General features: G+C 43.2%; 1 protein-coding gene across 1 annotated transcript in view; it reads right to left on the bottom strand.

The window, feature by feature from the left end:
* LOC126108254 (ice-structuring glycoprotein-like) overlaps nucleotides 1–20016 on the bottom strand; it is a 33138-nt gene extending 13122 nt beyond the window's left edge. Inside the window, exons 1-3 of the mRNA XM_049913483.1 lie at nucleotides 19998–20016; nucleotides 6586–7170; nucleotides 2182–2325 (exon numbers count right to left, since the gene is read on the bottom strand). Coding sequence (XP_049769440.1) covers nucleotides 2182–2325; nucleotides 6586–7151 — 710 coding nt within the window. The 5' untranslated portion in view covers nucleotides 7152–7170; nucleotides 19998–20016. The remainder of the gene's footprint in view (nucleotides 1–2181; nucleotides 2326–6585; nucleotides 7171–19997) is intronic.
* Nucleotides 20017–23318: the final 3302 nt, after the last annotated feature.

Below are 23318 nucleotides of genomic sequence, written 5' to 3'. Positions count from 1 at the left end.
GCAGGAGGCTGCAATGAAACGACTATTCAAATTCCAGAATGGCAGAAGTGAAGCTGTGAGTACCGGGCGTGAGTCGTGCTTCGGAAGCTCAGATGGTAGAGCACTTGCACGCGAAAGGCAAAGGTGCCGAGTTCGAGTCTCGGTCGGGCACGCAGTTTTAATCTGCCAGGAAGTTTCAACTATTCAAATTCATCTATAGAATCTATGGGACTATAGACATAGCAACAAATTTACAGAAAAATATCATCTACACACTCCACATGCGTGTAAGGACCACTAAATGCGAACGATTTCGCACAATGACCTAAATAGCTTATGAATCGTAATTGCTGACACGATTAATAAGTACAAGAAAGTAAGTTTGGATGTAACAAAGGTAAAAGCACCAGAGAGATAGATCTAATCTTACACTTCAAAAGGGAAGCAAAGTTTAAAGAAAGTCACGCAGCCTTCATTGCATTAGGCCACCTTTAAAAAGATTGACAATGTAAAGTAATGCGACATGTGTGAAATCTCAAAAAATACGAGAGAGATATAGAATACTAGCAGATTATATAAATTACGATATGTACAATAATCAACACGGAACAGCAAAAACTGAAGCAAGAAATACTGTCATTAAAAAGGTGCAAAACAGGGACCGAATTAGTATCGCCAAGGGTTCAGTTTGAACATCAAGGAATCGTTCGCGTAATTTAATAAACTTCCAGAAATTTAATTAAAATTGAGGGTGAAGGCATTTCATTGATAACATTCACTAGTGTTATTACCATGTTCACTGAAAGTGAGAAAGAAGTACCCAAGTGGTTGAATGCAATAAACAGTTGGATGAGCACAGAATTATGATTTAAACTAAAGAAAGACGGAAATATTGGGGAGTAACAGTAATAACATCAGTGTCAAACTTAACGTCAAAATTAGGGACCACAAAGTAAATTAATTTGGGTGATTCTGCTACCTGGGAAGCCAATGTACACTGAGGGACAGAGCGAGATTGTTATATGAAGTAATGTAACAGAGGAAAACAGATCATTCCAGGCAAAACAACGCTACTGCTGCCAAAGATAGGCCTCAATTTTGTGATAGAATATCTCAAAATGTACATTTGGAGCACAGTATTGTATGAAAATGAATAATGGATTATGGGAGATAACAGGAAGAGAAGTGACTTGGAGCATTCAAATTGGGATGCAATAAAAGGATGTTGAGAATTAGGTGAATTGATAAGAAAGGAACTGTGGAAAGTGGGATATATCTGAAGACATCAGGGAATAACTGCCATGGTACTGGTGGAAGCAGCAGAGAGTAAAAACTGTAGACAAAGACAAAGATTGTACTACATCCAACAAATAACTGGAGACTTTGGATGAAAATGCTGCTCTGTGGTGAAGAGTCCGACCCTGCACCCCCTCTTCCCAGAAATAAATGATGGGATCTCAGCCCTCTAAGTGTGTTGACAGACAGAAATATGATCTACAGTAGACAGTTTCTGCTTTGCATGTCTGTTGTTACTTTGACTACCTGTTACAGCAAAATAAAATGGTACAATCATGTTGGTCCAAACCCTGAGGAGCTTAGGCTTAAGAGACCACCTCTGCCAACTATTGCTTTTGTTTTGATTCTTGAACAGAGTAATTCTTGTTACTAGCACAAGTTTAATCCAGGGGTCTAGGATCCTTTCTCCCCTTTTGTTTCTACCAACAACCCTAAATTGTCTCATAAATAAATCTGCCTTTACTTGTCCCCTGCTACAGAATTCCAATACACCATGATTTTTAGATGTTTATGTCTCTTTAAATACAGTGTTACGCATCAAGTGCTCTCATAATCCCTCTCTGTGACTGGATTTTCCGTTTGTGACGTCGCCTTACATGCCAGAGTTATTGTTGGATTGGTTTACTGGTTCTGATGGGAACATATCACTGAAATGTTCACAACAGATCACTGCTTTCCCTACCAAACCATTTTTAATTGACCTTTCTCTCATAATACAACTTCCTCATTCTGTGGATACTGCCCCATTATTCATCTGACCATATGTTATGATTTTCTTTCCATTTCATTTTGCTGACCCTCACTGAATGTAGACTGATCCTTTACATTTCCTTTCTCTGTTTTTCTACCTTCTGTACAATGTAGTGCTAATGTGTGCGTGCATGTGTGTGTAGTGAGGGAACTCACCGCATGTGAGAGACAGTGGCTTCTCCAGGTGGAGGAGATGTGGGAAGTGCAGCTGCAGCAGGTGTCTGGCGGGGTGCGTTGGCAGTGGTGGTGGTGGCGGTGGTGGCGATAGTGGCGGTGGTGGCGATAGTGGCGGCTGGTGTGCTGCACATACAGAGAGAGCAGAGTGTGAGCTGGCTGGCATATCCATGTGAGGATGTGGGGGTGGCTCACTACAGCCAGCCCTGCTGAGGGACCGTGCACACACTGGCAGCTGGCAGACGGCAGGTGCCGAATGCTGCGATAGCGGTCCAGTTTATACAGATGAATTGCCGTTGAGTTAATGACATTCAGATGCACGACTGAGCTCCCTACACCAGTTGATGACAACACCATACAACAGGTAGTTCAAAATCAAGTGCAGGATTAAGATACATACAGAATTACTGGACAGGTCAGTTCATGTACTGTCACCCTTCAAATTATCCAAACGGCCTGAATTCCACTCCACCTGATTTGTATGCACCCACTTAGTGTTACTGTCTTGCCGTCCCTCTGCTCTCTTTTCTGGTATGGGCGTTTCACTGTTCAAAATGGTTACTGCAAGAGACCACTTGAGAAAACTGATCTGCAAGGCCGTCAGTCCACAATCAGACTAATATCTCAATAACGTCAATACCAGAAAAAGTGTTATTATTAGATGACAGTCTTCAGCACCTGTAAACTCAAGTTTACTGCAATAAATGACATTTTAGAAACTAACTTTCACCTTGAAATTACGTGACGAAAACGTTTGTTCACACTGACATCCAGGACTCAAATCGAACAACCGTTGTCTCTGTTAACTAAATACCAAAGGTCTTAGATATCGTTTCAGTCACAGGTAAGCTAGCGTGCACGTATCTAAACGCTGAAATCTTGAAGTTTCACTTAGTTTTGGGTTGGATGTCAATTTGAACCCAGCACTTAATACGATTGTTAACTAGGCACAATAACACGTTATATATCCAAATTTATCGTTGTTAGCGAGATGACAACCTGAAACGGTGAGGCAAATAATTTTGTTCCTTTACTGGGATTTGAATCAAGTACGTATCATTGTTTTCTAGCCACAAACACATGTTAAACATCTCCTCAGTTGACCTGTAGCGACATGTGCACATGTCTGAACTGGAAATAACGCGACGAAAAGTTCCGTGAGGGGCGCGAATGTAAGCCTGCTCGCAGCATCGTTGCTTACTGCAAACAAGGAGACGTTGATTGTCGAATTCTGTTCCGACAGGTGCTAGGAGTGACATGTTTTAACCTGAAATGATGCCTTGAAAACTTTCGTATGTGGTCAAGTCGAAACCAACACCAACCGTCTTTGATGACAAGAGATACGCAGACGATAAAACCACAATTACTTTTCTCTTTTAGTTTGATGTGCACGTACTAGCAGTTGAAATGACTCGATGAAAGTCTTTGCAGCCAGCCACGATTACGAAAGATGCTAATTACTATGGGTATACTGCTTGGAAGGATTTCTTACTACAGAACACTTTCGTCACACCATATGCGTGATGTTACATTCTGAGGACACAGATTAACCTTTGATTGTACATTTTTTCTCAGGGCCACAAAATTTCCTTTTATGATGTTAAAACCCAGTGGTTGAAATGTCCACCTGACCATCCTGATTTGCGTTCTGCTTTATTTCCTTAAATCGATGAACGCAAATGCTGAGACCTTTCCTTTGAAAGGGAACTGTAGATTTCCTTCCCCGCATTTGGGAGCTGTAGATTCTGCTTTGACTCTAATGGTCTTGCAGTCGATGGCACGTTTGACCCTAAGTTAATCCTTTTTTTCTTCCTCAACATTTCCTATTGAATTCAAGTATTGCACGAAGGTTAAGCGGTCGTATTTCATTACATTTGCCAGTAATCGATTGGACCGTACTGGTAAACTGTCACATCAGAGGAATACTATTCGAAATGAGGAAACTGTTTCCTGATGTGAATTCTTCGCTGCACTTACCACATACACACACAAAATGTTTAATGCACCGTTTTTTAATGTTGAAACAATCATCCTTGTAACCTTCAAATGTACAACATTCAATACATCACTGCAAAAACCACATACACTCACAAAATGTTTAATGCACCGTTTTTGAATGTTGAAACAATCATCCTTGTAACCTTTAAATGTACAACACTCAATACATCACTGCAAAAACAGTTTATAACTTCAAATAAGGAATGACGACTGATAAATGTACTTATAGCAGCCTGTATGACAACACATCAAACAAAATCTCTACGACCTTATACATGACTCTACTTGTTTCAATTAATAATGCCCTTTCAGGCTATATTCATCAATGTTGACTGCAACACGAGGAAAAAGTATGCACTTCCTTACGCAGTTGAGTGATACTTTTTTGGGCCTCTTTCCGATCCCCTACAGCCTTTGGTAAATTTTTCCACACGGAATTTATCCAGGGGGATCCCCTGTGCTGCATTTACTGACGACATGCCTCGTCTTTGCCAAGATCAATGGTGTGAATAATAACAGAATAATAACGAATGACCTCCTCAAAAAACCTATTGTATTGGATAAACAAAGCTGCTTTGTAGCTTAATACCACCTCATGGTAAAAAATAAATTACTTTTGAAATTGCAGTGAAAGAACGATAATTCCAGAATAAAAATGGGCCCAGTGTCTGATCACAATAATGACTGTCTATGAATGACTGCCTATGAATGACAGCAAAGGACTTGGAAGAGCAGTTGAAGGGAATGGACAGTGTCTTGAAAGGAGGGTATAAGATGAACATCAACAAAAGCAAAACGAGGATAATGGAGTGTAGTCGAATTAAGTCGGGTGATGCTGAGGGAATTAGATTAGGAAAGGAGACACTTAAAGTAGTAAAGGAGTTTTGCTATTTGGGGAGCAAAATAACTGACGATGGTCGAAGTAGAGAGGATATAAAATGTAGACTGGCAATGGCAAGGAAAGCGTTTCTGAAGAAGAAAAATTTGTTAACATCGAGTATAGATTTAAATGTCAGGAAGTCGTTTCTGAAAGTATTTGTATGGAGTGTAGCAATGTATGGAAGTGAAACATGGACGATAAATAGTTTAGACAAGAAGAGAATAGAAGCTTTGGAAATGTGGTGCTACAGAAGAATGCTGAAGATTAGATGGGTAGATCACGTAAGTAATGAGGAGGTATTGAATAGAATTGGGGAGAAGAGGAGCTTGTGGCACAACTTGACCAGAAGAGGGGATCGGTTGGTAGGACATGTTCTGAGGCATCGAGGGATCACAAATTTAGTATTGGAGGGCAGCATGGAGGGTAAAAATCGAAGAGGGAGACCAAGAGATGAATACACTAAGCAGATTAAGAAGGATGTAGGCTGCACTAAGTACCGGGAGATGAAGAAGCTTGCATAGGATAGAGTAGCATGGAGAGCTGCATCGGATCATTCTCAGGACTGAAGACCACAACAACAACGACAACAACAACAACAACATTCCCTTAAAGCAATTAAAATCCTTTATGTACTGTTTGGATTTGGAGAGAACGAAGAATTATGTTGGGATACTTGCTGGCATGGCTTGCACACAGAAAAAGGTGACAGACAAACTATGTAACAGAGACAAAGCTGTAGTACTGAGGTGTGAATAGTGAATACTCTGATAATCTGCTTTTCTACACGAAGAAAATTCCGCAGATCAACATCAGCTGTCGAAAACTGTAAATATGTTGCCACCCTCGTCGAACCGTTGTGCAGTACGCTTCCTCGCTCGAGGTGACGGCCAGAAGTGACGTACTCGGTCGTCGTCTTCATGCAGCGTGACACTATTCAGAGGTGTCTCATTGGCATCAGCCACAGAGGCACTGAACAACTTTAAACGCTGCTCTATACGAACAGCCTTACAGCGACCCTTAGGGCTGCCGGCTGCAAACTACGCACATCACTGTGTTTGAGGCCGGGTTGGGCAGTACAGCTTTGTGTGCACAGCAGACTGCGTCATGCTGCGCTCACACAGTGAATGTATCCTATTCTCCTGACACTTGATGCGAAAACCTAAAGAACCACTTTTCCTACACGTGCAGTTCGACAGATAAATGTCTAGAAATTGGTTGTCTGATGATTTTTGCTAGAAAACATACCTGTTAATGAAGTGGACTCAGCTTAGGGATTCAGCTAACCTGCTACAAGAGGACAATGATAGCATCGTGAGCTAGCAGGAAATGACGATCTATGATTGTGTATCTTACAGCGGTGACACATCTAAGGAAATTCAGCGGCAAAAATTATAGTCATGGAAACACACACACACACACACACACACACACACACACGCACACGCACACGCACTCACACACACATCCAGAACTGAGGGACATGTATGAGTGGGTTGTCTCGCCCTTACCTGCTTTGTGGTGGTGGATCGTACAGCAACCGGCTCACTTTGACCAAGTCTTTTGGTTGATGAAGCATCGCATCTGTCCACCCCTGAGTGGCCATCACCTCATGGGTACGATTCTTAATAAATTCGATGGCGGCTCGCCTGAGGTCACTGCAGGAGTGGCGGACTGCGAGGACGGCCGCGGCCGCCGCGGTCTCGACGGTCAGCTGAGCGGCCACCTGCCGCTCGCACTCCTCCTTCAGCCGCGACACCCCGTATTTATCCGCTGCAGCCAGCAGCTGGGGGGCCGTGCTGGGCAGCTGGGGGGCCCGCAGGGTGTACAGGTAGGAGACGAGCTGCCTCAGCACCGGGCCCCCCACGTCCGGGATGCTCACCGCGCCGCTGCTGGCCTCGAGGGTGTCGTGGGCGAACATGGCGGCGAACACAGGGCTCCTGTCCGCCAGGACGGCCCTGTGCGCCACCAGCCGAGTGTCACCTGCCGTCAGCGTCACCACGGCGCCGTCCCCGGCGTCCAGCAGGTCCCCCAGGTCCACGGCCGCCGTCTCCGTGATGTCCTTAACTGCTTCCATTGCGGACGATTCTGAAACACTGCATCACCGGGCAGCCCTTTCAGCTTACAGGTGACTATCGATACTTCTGCAAGAGACAGGCACACCGGTCTCGAGTGACGGTTCATAAAAAGTGGTCCATCACCAGCCAGTGGCAGTATCGTCACATCCTTGCTGTGTCAGACTGATTACATTGCTGAATAGCCACAAACCTTTAATAATACGTTTCTAAATAGTTATGGCTTTCTTTCAGCACATTTTATTTGCGCGACAAGCTCCATAAGGGGGGGGGGGAGGCTTCATTTGCATGATTTTTTCTACACAGTGATTTTACTTGAACCGACAATCGTTAGAAATGGACATCTACCAAAATACTAAGAAGGTTGTAAAGAACTATAGCAGTACTTTATTCAACGAGATATTCTGTTCACTTCTTTCCTTCAAGGAAACAACATTATTTTATGGCTGGAATCTATATTATTCGTCATTTAACCAATAATTGTGCATGTAGCCTTGCAGGAGTTGTTTCACACAGGTCTACTACAACCTGGAGGGTGCTTCTGGGAAACATTGCCTATCGGAAGCAGGCCTACTCAGCCTGCAACTCACTCTCAACACTTCTCAAATAGTCCAACAGGACAACATCTGACGACCACACCCAGCACGATATGTCAGAGCCAGCTGCAGAGAATATTCTTTCCCTTCAACTAACACGTATACTATCATTTTGTAGCAAGTCACTGAACCTCCACATTGCAGATGGTACTGATAATAGTAGATAACCACTCGATGATACAGTTCCTGGACAACGAGGTCTAATTTTCACTGAAGAATTTCTCAGTTCGTCCTTACATTGACTGTGTAGACTGTGTGCATTAGATGCCGAGACTGGACCTTCGAATAAAATGGGATATCACTATCAGCTTATTGGATTCACGTTGTTTCATTAGTAACAGTCGCTGAAGAATCAATTTTAAAACAGCAATTCAGAATAGTTCTGTAGAAGTGGAGAATCGACATGAGCCAGGTACCGACAATGTTCCTGCTGATCTTCTCGGTGTGGGAGCAATGAATGTGAAAGATTGGCTGTATACTTTTATGTGTTGTACAAGTGAACGAGCAAAACTGTCCACGAATCTTAAAACAGACATTTGAATTTTCATCCACAGAAAGAAGAATGACTTAAAAAGAGAGAAAGTACTGAACATTTAAGGTAGTTGTCTAGCGGAAATAGTAACTTTATTTCCTCAAAAAGGTCAAGCAACATTTTAAGAAACTCAGTCTGGAATTATAAAAAAGTGCGGGGCTGGTGGCTGTTACATGGACCACACACACGCACACACACACACCACACCAGTGACAGCCGAGTACCTCCAGACTGGAGAACAGCAGCCGCCACGTACACAAGCAGGGGCCGCCAGAAGCGCCCATGTCCTGAACACAGCCGACAGTGTTCATCCGCGACTGTTTAAACGTCGACGCACGCGGAAAACTAGACAGAGGAGGTGCGACCAATACAGGAAGACTGCCGTCAAAGCCTCACAGAGGCACCACGTCATCAGGGTACAAGAAGCTATGAGGCTGTCAATTTGCAGATTTGTTCAGGTAGATGAACAAATGTCAACTTGACAGGGAATGATGATAAATACCTTACGTCTGTAGTTCTGCCAACTTGACTACACGATCACTGGAAAGAAAAGTGTGTGAATTTTAACCACGCAACCGCATGTCTTTGTGCCTTTGGTTTAAAACGTCGACCTGGTAACCACCTCCTATAGCTGCAGACAAAACAGAATCTCAGGAGGAATGTTAGTTCTGTTATCTGTTGAGACATAAAGGGCTCCTGGAAACCATAACTGGTGAATCTGTCCATGGGGAAAGGACCAGAGAAACACAGCGGTTGGAATGAGAGAGACATGGAGACTGGAGATCAACTGTCAAACAATCTCTGGACTGCACATTACACACACACACACACACACACACACACACACACACACACACACACACACACACACATATATATATATATATATATATATATATATATATATATATATATATATTAAATGGACGCTGCTTTCATCTTGCAAAATTTTACTCCTTGTTCTCCATGTGGGTAATTAACATAACAGCAAAAAAATTATAAACATAGGAAACTGTTTCTGTCTCAGTGTCAGATCACATGCTCTTCAAGACACTCATAAGGAACTTGCAAACTTGTGACTGATAATAATTTTCTGACTCAGTATCTCACAGTTTCCAGTGACGGGCTATGCCTGTTCAGGAACACTACTGATGTAACGCAGGACCCAGTTCGTCGACTGGACGTTAGAATGTGTGGTTTAGTTTACTGGAGGTACCATTAGCTCTATTAGCACGGGACCTTGGCGTTTAATGCCATGTTGCACTAATTTCCAATTAAGATAGTTGTGTCACATAGACATAATACACAAACGAAAGTAGTTCTGAGAGATGACTAGCAGGTATTGTACCAGTTTATAACTTTGCTGTCCATCTCGTGTGACTTCCTTCACAGAGCCAAAGTCATGCTACCTGAGGGGTTTGCTTATGTCCGACATTTTCTTTTTTTTCCACACTTGCACAGTTAATGCTTCGATCTAGCATTGTGATTACATCAAGAGAACCCACACATGTATCTGGAACACTGGAATGTTTGCAAGTGGGTAAACTGACAGAGTGATTGTGAGCCGTCTTATCGATTTGGTGTCACTTTTCGACTGTTCTACAGTGTGACTCATTCTACAGTCCAGACTTATTTCGACAATGTGTGGAAGGCACAGTACCTAAATCAAGCTTGTTTTTCTCGGGAATCCTTATAACAATTATGCAATTGAAAAAGTTCTGTGTTTGCAGCATATGTAAGACGCTGAGACTATCACTGATTAATATCACCCCAGCCCGTATAAATCGCCAACTGTAAAACGATAAAGGTATGTAATTTTATATACAAATTTCTCGCGCATGCCTTACAATCAATTCCAGGAAATTTATGAGACCGTGCTGAACAGCAACACCTCCGAATTTTTTCATCTGTTCTCAACGTCAGATAAGGTATGACACGACAAAGATGTTGCTCGGTCGACTTTCCCGCCTCGCTGAGGAACGTGACAACTTTCGAACTTTTAACACTGCAGCGCGTCAGCAATCGTGAATAATATAATGATTATAAAGAATGCGCCTCGATGGCAAATAGAATCCGGTTTCTGTTTGCAATCGAGGCGGATTCTTTATAATCACTGAATGTTACAAGCCTCTGGCGCTAGAGGGCTCTGACTTGCAGTGCAACCTAGCTATGTCAGTGCGTGAGAGGCGGTGTGCTGTGGTTCAGTGTCTGACTGCAGAAGAGTCTGCCCACACGTGGAGCGAGCTCTCCTTCAGAGTGGCGACGCCAGACCTCACACGAGCTATGCCACGAGTTCACTCCGTACAGACCCGACTTGGCGCCATCCGATTTTCAGCTGTTGGCGAAATTTAAAGAAACGGCGTCAAGATGTTTGCTCTGATAGTGGTGTCTGGTGTTGAGGTTGGGCTGTGTTGGGCCCTCAACTGCTCGGTCATCAGCGCCCGTGCAAAGTCTCAATATTTCACACAGTCCAATTCCTTTACTCAGCCACTGTCACGAATGATGTTGATTATGAAGTGACGAGGACAGCACGAACACAAAGCCCCCAGGCAGAGGAAATTCCCAACCCGGTCGGGAATCGAGCCCGGGTCCCCGTGATCCAGAGGCAGCAACGCTAGCCACTAGACCACGAGCTGCGGACTCTGGTAGTGGTGAGGCAGTGCGTGGAGAAGTGAGTTTGTGGGTTTGTCAAGAAAGTCAAACATTCGACAGTGACGGCATCGAGAAACTGGTCTCTTGTTGGGAGAAATGTGTTCCTCACCAGGGTGGCCGTGTTGATTAACAGATACGTACACATGCATATAGATATGTAGAATGTTAATAAAGTTTTGATTTACTTAAAGTGTTTTAAGAGTTTTCAGATAAAAAAATTCAGAAGCATTACCTATTGGCTAGCATTAATATTCGCAATCTCAAATTTTACTTTCCCATTCGTTTTCATGCATCTCATTAAGGTATTAATAAATACAATGTCTGGAGTATTATCGCGGTCTATTTGCAGTGTAAGTGACATACAAAATCAACAAAACTAAAAACACTGCAAGTAGAGACTCGACACCAGGACCTTCGGATTATCGCTCTGATCTCTTTCTAGTGCGCCAATTGCTTTCTGGGAATTTTGCTGACATAAATGACTTACTCATCGTCTGACCCGCGCCATAAAACCTAACGTTTGCTAAACGCTTGATGTGTTGCAGCCCCCATTTACGTCACTTTCACTTGCGGCCGAGCGCCGCACAGACTACACATGTGGAGGGAGTCGGTGTCGACGGGCAGGCGAGCCGCCCTCGTGAGCGTGGGGTAGAGCCCTGTATGAGAGTGTTTTTTTTTCCTTTATTGTTATTTTGACACCTGATACAGGTAGGCTAGCAGCGGCATACTACGCCGCTCTTCGGCCACACATATGACTAATGATACAAAAGGAGACAATTGCAGAACAGACATGGTGGATATAAAAAAGTAGGCATACAAAATTAAAACACACGGAGCCGTAGACGGCCACAGTGTTCAAAATAAAAATGTTCAGAAACCTGGACACGCACAGAGAAGACAGAGATGACACACGCGAAGTATGGAACACAAACGATGAAACACTGGAACACGAACATGACAGCACGCACAAACACTAGGCAACGATCTCCGGCCTGCGAAAGTTCTCTATACGTGTACGGGTCTGGGGAGCTGCCAAAAAGGGGAAAAGGCGGGGGAGGAGGGAGAGGGGAGGGTGTAGATGCCAGTGGCAGAGGAGATGGGAGGGGGAGGAAACAAGGTAGGGAGGTAGGGGTGGCCCGGGGGAGAGGAGGGAGGGAGGGAGGAAGGGAGAGAGTGTGCCCTTGGGGAAAAAGCACGGGGGGGGAGTGGGTTCTGAGCACTTTGGGACTTAACACCTGAGGCCATCAGTCCCCTAGAACTTAGAACTACTTAAACCTAATTAACCTAAGGACATCACACACATCCATGCCCGACGGAGGATTCGAACCTGCGACCGTAACAGTATCGGGGTTCCGGACTGAAGCGCCTAGAACCGCTCGGCCACCCCGGCGTGCGGGGGTGGGGGGAGGATGGGGATTTTCAAAGTTGGTAGGAGGGGTAGATGGAGGGGAGGAAGGCATCATCAGGCAGGGGGAGTTGGTAGAAGCCACCTTGGGTATGCGAGAGAGCGCCACCAACCTCTTATGTGCGGATTGCCGACAATCGGCGGCTGCTATTGGTCGGCTGAGGCGAGCGGAGGGAGGCAGCCATTTTGAGCCTAAGCAATATGTGAGCGTAAGTGGCAAATCTGAATTAACTTGCCGATATTTTAGTATTTACAGGTGTTGGAAATATATACACTCTTTGTGTATTAAATTAAGATCTTAAGGTGGCATTTTCCACTGTTCTATAGTGAAAATGCCGCAATCCTGTGCTGTAAATTGTTATACGAAGCCAGTCCGAGGTAGCAAGCTTTTCCGCATTCCACAGGGCGCGAAAGGAATGCGAAAAGACGCGAACTGTGGCTACACCGTATTGGAAGAAAAGATACATTTCCATACGAAACAGCTAAATTGTGTGAGATAAGGAAACTTATCTTTGCAGCAGATAATTATGTGAATTACATATTACAAAGCACAATGGAAGAGTGCAAGTATACCTCAGCCGCCGGCGTGGTAACTCAGTGTGTTCGGTCGGAGTGTTAGTTCCCCTCTGTAATAAGAAAAAACTGAGTTGATGGATCAAAGACGAACATAAACGGGTGTTTTAGGACGTCCGCCCCGAACAGATGCACCGAACGAAGACGAACAAAAGAAAAAAGAGATTTAATAAGAAAAAGTCGGTATAGCATTTGATTTATGATATGTGGGTCCTGGGTTCAGTTCCACCTGAAAACCAAAAAAACTTTTTTTTCACTTTATACATTTTTGTAGTAGTATTTATGTAGAAATAGCTCTAAATGCATTAACAAAGTTATTGATAGTATTAATAAAGCTACACCCACATCATTTTTACAATAATGCCTACGATCACCATTGAATAAGAGGCAGAAGCTGAAAATCAAATCTTCAAATACGGATGTACTTCATGTATACGAAATTTGAAAAGGTTTATTTTGTTAGTTATTCATAGTGCCATCTTTACTTCTTTACAGGTATTAGTTTTGAACTTTACTTAACAGTGTAATTTGGATTGTCATTTTTAGCTTCACTTCACACCTGATCAGTTTGAAGCAAATCGTAAGGATGGTGTTAAAAACTGAAACCTAATGCGGTACCCACTATATTTAGCCATCGTCCTCAAATTAAGGGACGAAAGCCACCAAAGGACAGGGGTGTGCAAAGGGAACCTGAGTGCACTTACACTACACAGAGAGAGCCAGGTACTGTTTAAATATATATATGTAACTAAAGACAGACTTATCTATCTTATTCACTACTAACTTTTTATGAAACTTAAATTTCTCGCGTTGTCGTTCGACAAAACATTTTTTTGTTATTATTGTTAATACTATTTCTTTTCAGGCAATGAGCAAGTTTGCGTACTTCCTGAAGAAGTTTTTCCGGATGTTCACAGTTCTGACGTCGGATTACCTCCTGAGAATGACACTGAAACGGAAGTACAAAGTTTGAAAAGGAAAGTCCACTTATTGCAGAAGCAACTACACAGCGCGAATGGTAAAATTGATACAATGGCGGCATCTGTGAAACCTTTTTTAAACGACGATCATATCTCGGCACTGCAGAAAAAAACTATGCGAGGGACAAAGTGGCCACCGGAAGCTATTAAGAAGGCTTTCATAATTCGATTAGCTTGTGGAAGCGTTGGATATAATGCGGTAAGAGAACTGGGACAACCATTACCAAGCGAACGAACTCTACAAAGGAAACTTGAGTCTCTGGCATTCAGTCCAGGTATTTTGGACGATTTTGTATCCACTCTTAAAGTGAAGGTAGACACCACGAATCCTTTTGAAAGACATGTTGCAATAATGATGGATGAGATGAGTCTCACGCCAGGCCTAAATTACGACATTTCATCGAAATTCGTAATTGGCTATCCAACACTTCCAGCAGCTAATGGTTCGTATGAAAAACATGCTTGTCACGTCTTGGTATTTATGCTTGGTGGTCTAAGTACCCAATGGAAACAAATAATTGGTTACCATTTCACCAGGAACTCAATTTCAGGTAAAGAACTTAATCTTTCCTGTGGCAATTAATTGTGAAGTGTGAAGTGATTGGTCTGATGGTAGAAGTTATTGTATCAGATATGGGTGGACAAAATCAGGCACTGTGGGGTGAATGTGGTATTATTGCTGGCCGTCATAATGAAACAAAGAATTTCTGCCAACATCCATTTTCTCCAGAGCGGAATCTGTACTTCATGCCTCACGTAGCTCATATCTTGAAGAATGTGAGGAACACCTAACTAATTCCGACCACATTATCCTACCACGGCAAGCAATTGCAGACAATAATTTGACGGGACCGGTAGTCTCGATAGAGCCTATCAAGAAACTGTACGAGTTTGACAAGGAAAAGAAATTAAATATTGCTTGGGATTTAAAAAATAATGTCATAAGGCCAGGGCATTATGATAAAATTAAGGTTGGTCCTGCTTACGCACTTATAAATGACAGCGTTGCAGCAGTGTTACGTTATGCAATAGAGGAACATGTACTTGAAGATTCTGCCACATCAACGGCGTTTTTCATAGCCACAATTTTCCGTTGGTTTAAATTAATGACCTCAAGGAACAGGAAAACTGCCGTGAGTAGAACCGTTGAGGACATACACAATGATGTTGTACAGTTCCTTAAGAGTGTCATCTCGCTGTCTGAAAATTTGAAGATTGGAAACAGGGTTTTTGGAAACCTGTAAAATCTGGAGTTATTTTAGCAACGTGCACAGCTACTAATGTCCAGGATTATCTTCTGAACGAAAAAGGTTTCCAGTGTGTTCTGTTGCGCAGGCTGTCACAGGATGCTCTGGAAAACCTTTTCAGTATGGTTCGAGCCAGTAATCCTGTTCCAGATTGTCTCAGTTTCAAGATGATACTGCGGCTTATTGCTGTGTCACAGTACTTTCGTCCCAGTCGCCGTGGAAATTATCAGACAGAAGATGGTGAATTTCTTGTCGACTACTTGGAACACAGACGGACGTACGACGAAGCAGAAGGCACAGACGATGCAGGCTTGCTTGCAAGTGCGAATTCAGACGTAAGCGATGTTGAAGAATTGCCACCTGAGGAAGCACAGTCTCTACATTATTTAGCAGGCAGAACAACAAAGCAAGTGCAGAAGAAGTATTTCCTTTGTGAAGCGTGCCGAGAATCACTTTCACCAAAGGAGAAGTCTGAATGTGAAGCAGTACGAAGACTCACTGAAGTAAAAAATTATACAGCTCAAGACAGCTTGGAATGCATTTCCCAAGAAATATTTCGCATTATTGAGATGACAGATAAAGTCTTTCGTGTGGATGAAAAACTGTTCCTGAAAGCTAAATTATCCCTCCAAGCACTGGAGGCAGTTGCACAGAAGTCATTCGAGGAACTCATTCAGAATATTCCTTCTTCTCACGGTGTTGTGGACAGAGCTGTAGATGAATTTTTGAAGACTCGAATTTACGTTCTTCTGAGGAAATATAACTGCCAGGTACAGAAGGAAGCCACAGCAAAGTGCGGTAGTAGAAGTATTGGTATGAGAAATGCAGCAAAGGTATTTTAAGAGGATGAAATTTATTGTCTTTCACATGTTTTAGCTAAATTGATGCACCGGTAATTTGTAATTTTGTGTTTTTTTATTTTTAATTACAAATAACTACCATCATTTGTAACAAACAAGCATTAAAAAAGGAAATATGCAAATCGAAATATGCATTTGTAATTTAATATGTACTGTAAGTCATGTGTGTACCTCAAAGACGTTGACTGGACTCTATCGTTTAAGCATGTAATACTTTTCACAAAGGTCAGCGTGAGAAAAAAATTACTGCTAACTATATTTATAAGCGTCTATATCTCACAAGGGAACCTCCCCATAGCACCCCCCTCAGATTTAGTTATAATTTGGCACAGTGGATAGGCCTTGAAAAACTGAACACAGATCAATCGAGAAAACAGGAAGAAGTTGTGTGGAACTATGAGAAAAACAAGCAAAATATACAAACTGAGTAGTCCATGGGCAAGGTTGGCAACAGCAAGGATAATGCGAACCCACGAGCGCCGTGGTCCTGTGGTTAGCGTGAGGAGCTGCGGAACGAGAGGTTCTTAGTTCAAGTCTTCTCTCGAGTGAAAAGTTTACTTTCTTTATTTTCGCAAAGTTATGATCTGTCCGTTCGTTCATTGACGTCTCTGTTCACTGTAATAAGTTTAGTGTCTGTGTTTTGCGACCGCACCGCAAAACCGTGCGATTAGTAGACGAAAGGACGTGCCTCTCCAATGGGAACAGAAAACATTTGATCGCAAGGTCATAGGTCAACCGATTCCTCCACAGGAAAACACGTCTGAAATATTCTATACGACACTGGTGACGGCTTGTGCGTCACATGACAGGAATATGTTGTCGACCCACCTAACTTGCACACTTGGCGAATGGGTAAAAAGATTCTTATACCTTGGCCGATTTAGGTTTTCATGTGGATGTGATAATCACCTCCAAAAAAGTGATGAAAACATAAGAGTTTGTCACATAAACTGCAACAAATGAATGCAACACTTTCACAGTCGCACAGTTTTCCCTGTGCTCTGTCAAAACATATGATTTTAACGTTTTCAAATTTTCCCGTGTGTAGACCGTCAAATCCCGCATATGTCCAAGCAAATCTGAACATGTCCTGGAATTTTGGAGAGCGAAGTTCATTATATGTGAGTGCCTGAACTCTGATAATTGTCTGAAAATAAAAAATTAAAGTTTGCACTCGAGGGAGTACTTGAACCAAGGACCTCTCGTTCCGCATCTGCTCACGCTAACCACGGGACCACTGCGCGCCTGAGCCCACGATATCCTTGATGTTGCCTATCTTGCCAATGGACTACTCAGTTTGTATATTTTGCTTATTTTTTTCATAGTTCCACACAACTTCTTCCTGTTTTCTCGATTGATCTGTGTTCAGTTTTTCAAGGCCTATCCACTGTGCCAACTTATAACTAAATCTGAGGGGGGTGCGATGGGGAGGTTCCCTTGTCAGTGAAAGAGTAGCAAATTTTCACTAATTTTGACAGTAGACGCCGAGTTATCAAGGATGTAACGATTAATTACGATAGGTATTTGTTCACTTGACGCACTGTCGTCTTCAGGCGAATTTTACAGTTCCGTCGACAGGGCTGCCCTTGCGCAGTAGGCCTAAAACGGCGGCGGCCGGCAGGTTGGCCGTACTCTCCCGTGTAGAGGGCTCCAGCGTGGCGCTGGATGGCGCGAATGCCGGACATTTGCCACGCCGGGCATTTGCCGCACTCGCCCCTTCGCCAGGTAGCGATCCCTCAGGTAAGGGACGCCCTTCCTCGCACTTCTTCTGTCCGCTTTCAAACCGCCGTCTCCACATCTTACTCGATACAACCAGGCCCTAAGGGACCTTCTTCTTCGACATCTTGGCCAAATACAGAGCTTCTTTTACGAAATCGGAATATTTATAACTTTTGGGAAACGAAAGCAATACCGACGATTATGCCAGTATGTAATTAGTTGTGCCTAGTATAAATATAGATCCCTCGCCCGTACGGTAGCTTCCTTTCACTCTTACTGATCGCGATAGAAACAGTCCATCGGCAGGGGAGCAACAAGAAAGGAACGATGTAAAGCGAATGCGAATTTATGCTAATCATTTCTTTTTTATCACTGCATTTGTGCCTACTTTCATTACTACAACTGCATGCCCAAAAGACAATAAGTAAAGAAGAAATGGGTATGTGAATGTGGGAAAAGAAGAACGACATACTCTCCATTAATTTAAAATGCGATATCCCTTGCGGTGAAACACTAGTTAATAAAGTGTAGGGGGACAAAGTTCAAAACATGACTGAAAATACGTTCACTAAATAGAGATAAGAACATCTATGATTGACATGTCATCTAAAGCCGACGTACATTTTTAAAATGTTAGAAATAAGGAAATGACCCGGCCGGTGTGGCCGAGCAGTTCTAGGCGCGTCAGTCTGGAACTGCGCGACTCCTCCGGTCGCAGGTTCGAAACCTGCCTCGGGCATGGGTGTGTGTGATGGCCTCAGGTTGGTTAGGTTTAACTAGTTCTAAGTTCTAGGGGACTGATGACCTCAGATGTTAAGTCCCATAGTGCTCAGAGCCATTTGAACCATTTTTGAAGGAAATGAAGTAATACAGAACGCTATGCTTGTAACGTACATTGTTGTTCTACATTCTTTAGCTCTGGTACTTACAGGGTCACAGAGAAAGCATCCTAGGTTTTGGAGGGAAAAGCCGTAATTGTAATGATCTCCACTACAACAGAAACAAGAAGCACAACTTAAGGAAAAATAATGTAATGTGCGTTCCAGCTCACAAGTGACATTGAAGCATGTAGTTCCTGTGACTTAGTATGGACAGAGCTTATATTCGACAATCGGAATAAATTAATAACTGGCTCCTTTTACTGACCGCCGGTCTCAGATGAAACAGTTGCTGAAGAGTTCGAAGAAAACTTGAGTCTCACCACAAACAGGTACGCTACTCATACAATTATAGTTGGCAGTGACTTCAATCTACCTTCTGTATGTTGACAAAAATACATTTCCAGACCACATTGTAGATATAAAACAACTTCCGTAACTGTTCTAAATGCTTTTTTAAAATTATTTTGAACAATTAGTTCACGAGGCCATTCAAATTGTCAATGGTTACGAAAACACACTTGAACTCTTAGCTACAAATAATCCCGAGCATCACGACGGATACAGGAATTAGTGAACACACAGTCGTAGCGAGGCTCAATTCCGTAACAAAGAAATTCACCAAAACAAAACGCGAGATATATCTATTTATAAAAGCCACTAAACATTCGGTTGACTTCTTAGAGACAGTCTCCAATCCTTCCAAACTATGTAAGTGAAGACCATATATGGCTGAAGTTGAAAAAAATAGTATCAACAGCACTCGAGAGATTCATACCAAATAAATTAATAAGAGACGGAATTGATCCCACATGATACACAAAACACGACAGAATGCTGCTCCAGGAGCACCGAAAAAGGCAAATATAATTTAGACGAACGGAAAATCTACAAGATTGGCGAAGTTTTACTGAGGCTCGAAATTCGGTGTCCATTTCAATGCGAGAGGCATTTAATAGTTTGCACAACGAAACTCTCTCTAGAAATGTGGCGGAAATTGCCGACAGATTCTGGTTCTATGTTAAGTAAACCAGTGGAAAGGGTCAGTAAGCGATGGGGAGGAGGAGGAGAGGGAGACAAGAGACCAAAACCTTCGGAGCAGGTAAAATCGTGGCAAATGTCCGCCGTGGCAAACGTCCGTACACCAGCAGGCGCACCGCCGCGCGGGATTAGCCGAGCGGTCTGAGACGCTGCAGTCGTGGACTGTGCGGCTGGTCCCGGCGGATGTTCGAATTCTCCCTCGGGCGTGAGTGTGTGTGTTTGTCCTTAGGATAATTTAGGTGAAGTAGAGTGTAAGCTTATGGACTGACGACCGTAGCCGTTAACTCCCGTAAGATTTGACACACATTTGGACATTTCTGCAGACACGCGACCGGCTGGCAGGCGGCAGCAGCGGCGCTACTCACCCAGCAGGCGGAGCGGAGCAGAGCGACGTCAGGCGAGGCAGCGCCCGTGGCGGCAGCCGCTCTTATACACCTGCCGCGTGACGTCACGCCGGCCGGCTTATCTGCCGCGTGAGCGCGCTTGCGCAATCCGCCCTTCGGATCCCAGAGGCGCGTTCCATTCCCACCGGGTGTGATATGTCGCAATACACTCGATAACTGGATTAAACTCGACACCCTCGAGATTGAAAATTTTGTTTCTGTTTCAGTTTGAACGGCGTCAAACAGAACCTTTCGGCACTCGATGTAGAAAATGTTTCAAATGGCTCTGAGCAGTATGGGACTTAACTTCTGAGGTCATCAGTCCCCTAGAACTTGGAACTACTTAAACCCAACTAACCTAAGAACATCACACACATCCATGCCCGAGGCAGGATTCGAACCTGCGACCGGAGGAGTCGCGCAGTTCCTGACTGTAGCGTCTAGAACCACTCAGCCATTCCGGCCGGAGACTAGATGTAGAATGGCCGGCCGCGATTGTATCAGAAATGATTGTCAGTCCGCTCTGCCTCATTCCAGTGAGTATCATGCCACGAAACGGACTCCCGAAATCTATTATAGTTTTTTTGACACGAGATTGAATACTTTGGCACTGCCTGGTAATGGAATTTCTGCAGCTGGAAGAATAGCGATTAAGGACACTTCTTGTTGATCTACTGCGTGATAACGAGGATATACGATTAAAGTTTGTAGGTGATTTGGGGTGTGCAGGGCGCCACATTCAGTACACGGAGCTGCCACCTCTGCCGTCAGCAGTCGCTCTACTGTGGCTGGCCAGCAAGCTGAACCCTGCTCAGGCGACAGGTGCAGCACTTGCCTCCACGGTGCTGCAGCTGTGAGCCAGAGGCCGCCGCAGTGGCTGCCAGGTGGTGGCGTCCCAGCCTCACAGCAGCCTTATGGTACCTGGTGGGCGATACATTGTCAAACACTGACCATTCCCCTCTTCCTGTTCCACTCGAGAATGCTTCAAAGGAGCAATGGCTGTGAGTAGGCCTCCATGCGTGTTCGACTCTCTCCAATTCTGCCTTCACAGTCTTTTGCGAGATGCCTGTTTGTACATTCTAGGGACTTCGACAGTAAACCACACAGTGCTGTGGAGTGCGTCTCTTGCAGCGTCTGCCAGCACACCTGTCTGAGCGTCTCCGTGATGCTTGCGTAACGGAACGCGCTGCTCTTCTTTGGATCTCTATTAATTCCTCTATCGAACCTACCTGCTACGGATCCCAGACTGACGAGCAGTAGTCAAGTATTGGTCGAACGGGTGTTTTGTGAACTGCCCCCTTTGTGGGTGGACTACACTTCCAGACAGTCCTTCCAATTACCTTGTATGGCTTTTACCTGCCATTAGTTTCAGATCGCTCTGTACACATACATGTAGATATTTTATGGATGTAATTGCTTCCACTGGTTGTACTGCAATCCTGCAATCATGCAGTAGTCAGTCATTATGCCTATTTATGCGTAATAAATTCCATCTGCTTATCTTGAGGGTCAATGGCCACTCCCTGCGAGCAAGTGTCGATCCTCTGTCTCTTGAACAGAACACAACAGCAATTACAACCCAAAGTAGCAGAATATCAAGCAGGATTTAGATCAAACAGATCATGTCTGGAGCAAATTTTCAACCTCAAAACCATACTCAAAAAGCGAGGTCTCAGACAAAAAGTGTAGTAAGCACATTTGTACATTTCAAACAGCATACAATTCAGAAGACACGCCCTCACTACTGCAGATTTTACAAGAGAGGCGATTAGATCCCAAAACACGAGAAATCATAAAACAAACACTCATTCGCACGAAATCTAAAGTAACATATATGGGGGAGATCTCAGAACCCTTCGACATTCAGACAGGTGTTCAACCTAGTTCTGGACAAAGTTATGGAAGAATGCGAGAAAGAACTCAAGAAATGTGGGGTTTGGAAGCCAATACGACTGGGCGTTGCCAAAGACAATGTCTACATACCAGATCTCGCATTTGCGGAATACCTGGCAATACTAACAGAGAATAAGCAGAGTGCAGTGAAACAGCTGGAAATACTCAAAAAATGTGCGGAAAAAGTAAGTTTACAAGTTTCATTTGAGAAAACTGAATTCTTTTGTTGAAAAACAGAAATTGCAAGCATGAAAACAAAATTCTGTAAAATTAACAGGGCCCGACATTTTAAATACCTTAGAGAATTCATTGAACCGACAGGTGTTGAAACAGTTCACATCAACATCGCCTCAACAAAATTAAAAAAGGATTAGGGTTAATCCAATACCTCTGCAACTAAAAATCAATGTCAAGAGGGACAAAAATTCGACACTACAATACTGTCATAAAACCAGCAATCCGCTATGCAAGCGAAACACTAACTCTTAACAGGAAACAACAACTTGAAGACATCAGAAAAGAAAAGAGAAAGATAATCAGCAAAATTCTACCAGGAAGACGTAACAAAGGCGGTCACATGCTACAATCGATTACTACAACAGAAAAGTTTTCAAACATGGAAAATGATATTAGCAGAAGGCGAATGTAATTTTTTGGTCATCTCAGCCAACTACCAGAAAATCCAGAATGAGATTTTCACTCTGCAGCGGAGTGTGCGCTGATATGAAACTTCCTGGCAGATTAAAACTGTGTGCCCGACCGAGACTCGAACTCGGGACCTTTGCCTTTCGCGGGCAAGCGCTCTACCATCTTTTTTTTTTTTTTTTTTTTTTTTTTTTTTTTTTTTTTTTTTGGACAAATGGAGGTTACATATATATATATACACAAAGCAAAAGTTCTTCAAGGTACCAGTTAAACATATACAAATGAGTGTTAGGTAAACAAATTATTAGAATAACATGAAATACAACAAAATAGAACATATCCTGTTTTCCTTTTTTTTTTTTTTGTTTTTTTTTTTTTTGTTTTTGTTTAAAAATTTGTATTGAACAAAATAAAAGTACATATATATTCACTATGGAAGAGTTCTTCAAGGTACCATGTAAAAACATACAAATGACTGTTAGTTAAACAAAAAAAATATTAAAAAAGAAAAACATTAAATACAACAAAATATAACATATTCTGTCTTCTTCCTAGTTTTTTTTTTTTAATTGTGTTTGTTTTTGGTCGATGCATGAGAACGTGGATAAGGGTGTTGCATCATGTGACAGGTAGGCATGGTACACCCCAACTTTGAGGGGGGTCAAGGAAGACGCTGCGGAGATAACCGGCAAAAGTTTGTCGGTAAGATGGTTGTCGGGTGAGGGTGCTATGCGCGGTCACAACTTTGTACCAGAAGTCAAGGAC

This window comes from Schistocerca cancellata, chromosome 11 (assembly GCF_023864275.1).
Source record: "Schistocerca cancellata isolate TAMUIC-IGC-003103 chromosome 11, iqSchCanc2.1, whole genome shotgun sequence".
NCBI classification, from domain to species: Eukaryota; Metazoa; Arthropoda; class Insecta; order Orthoptera; family Acrididae; genus Schistocerca; species Schistocerca cancellata.
Note: the sequence above shows the minus strand (reverse complement) of the source record. Positions and strands in the feature narration are given on the sequence as shown.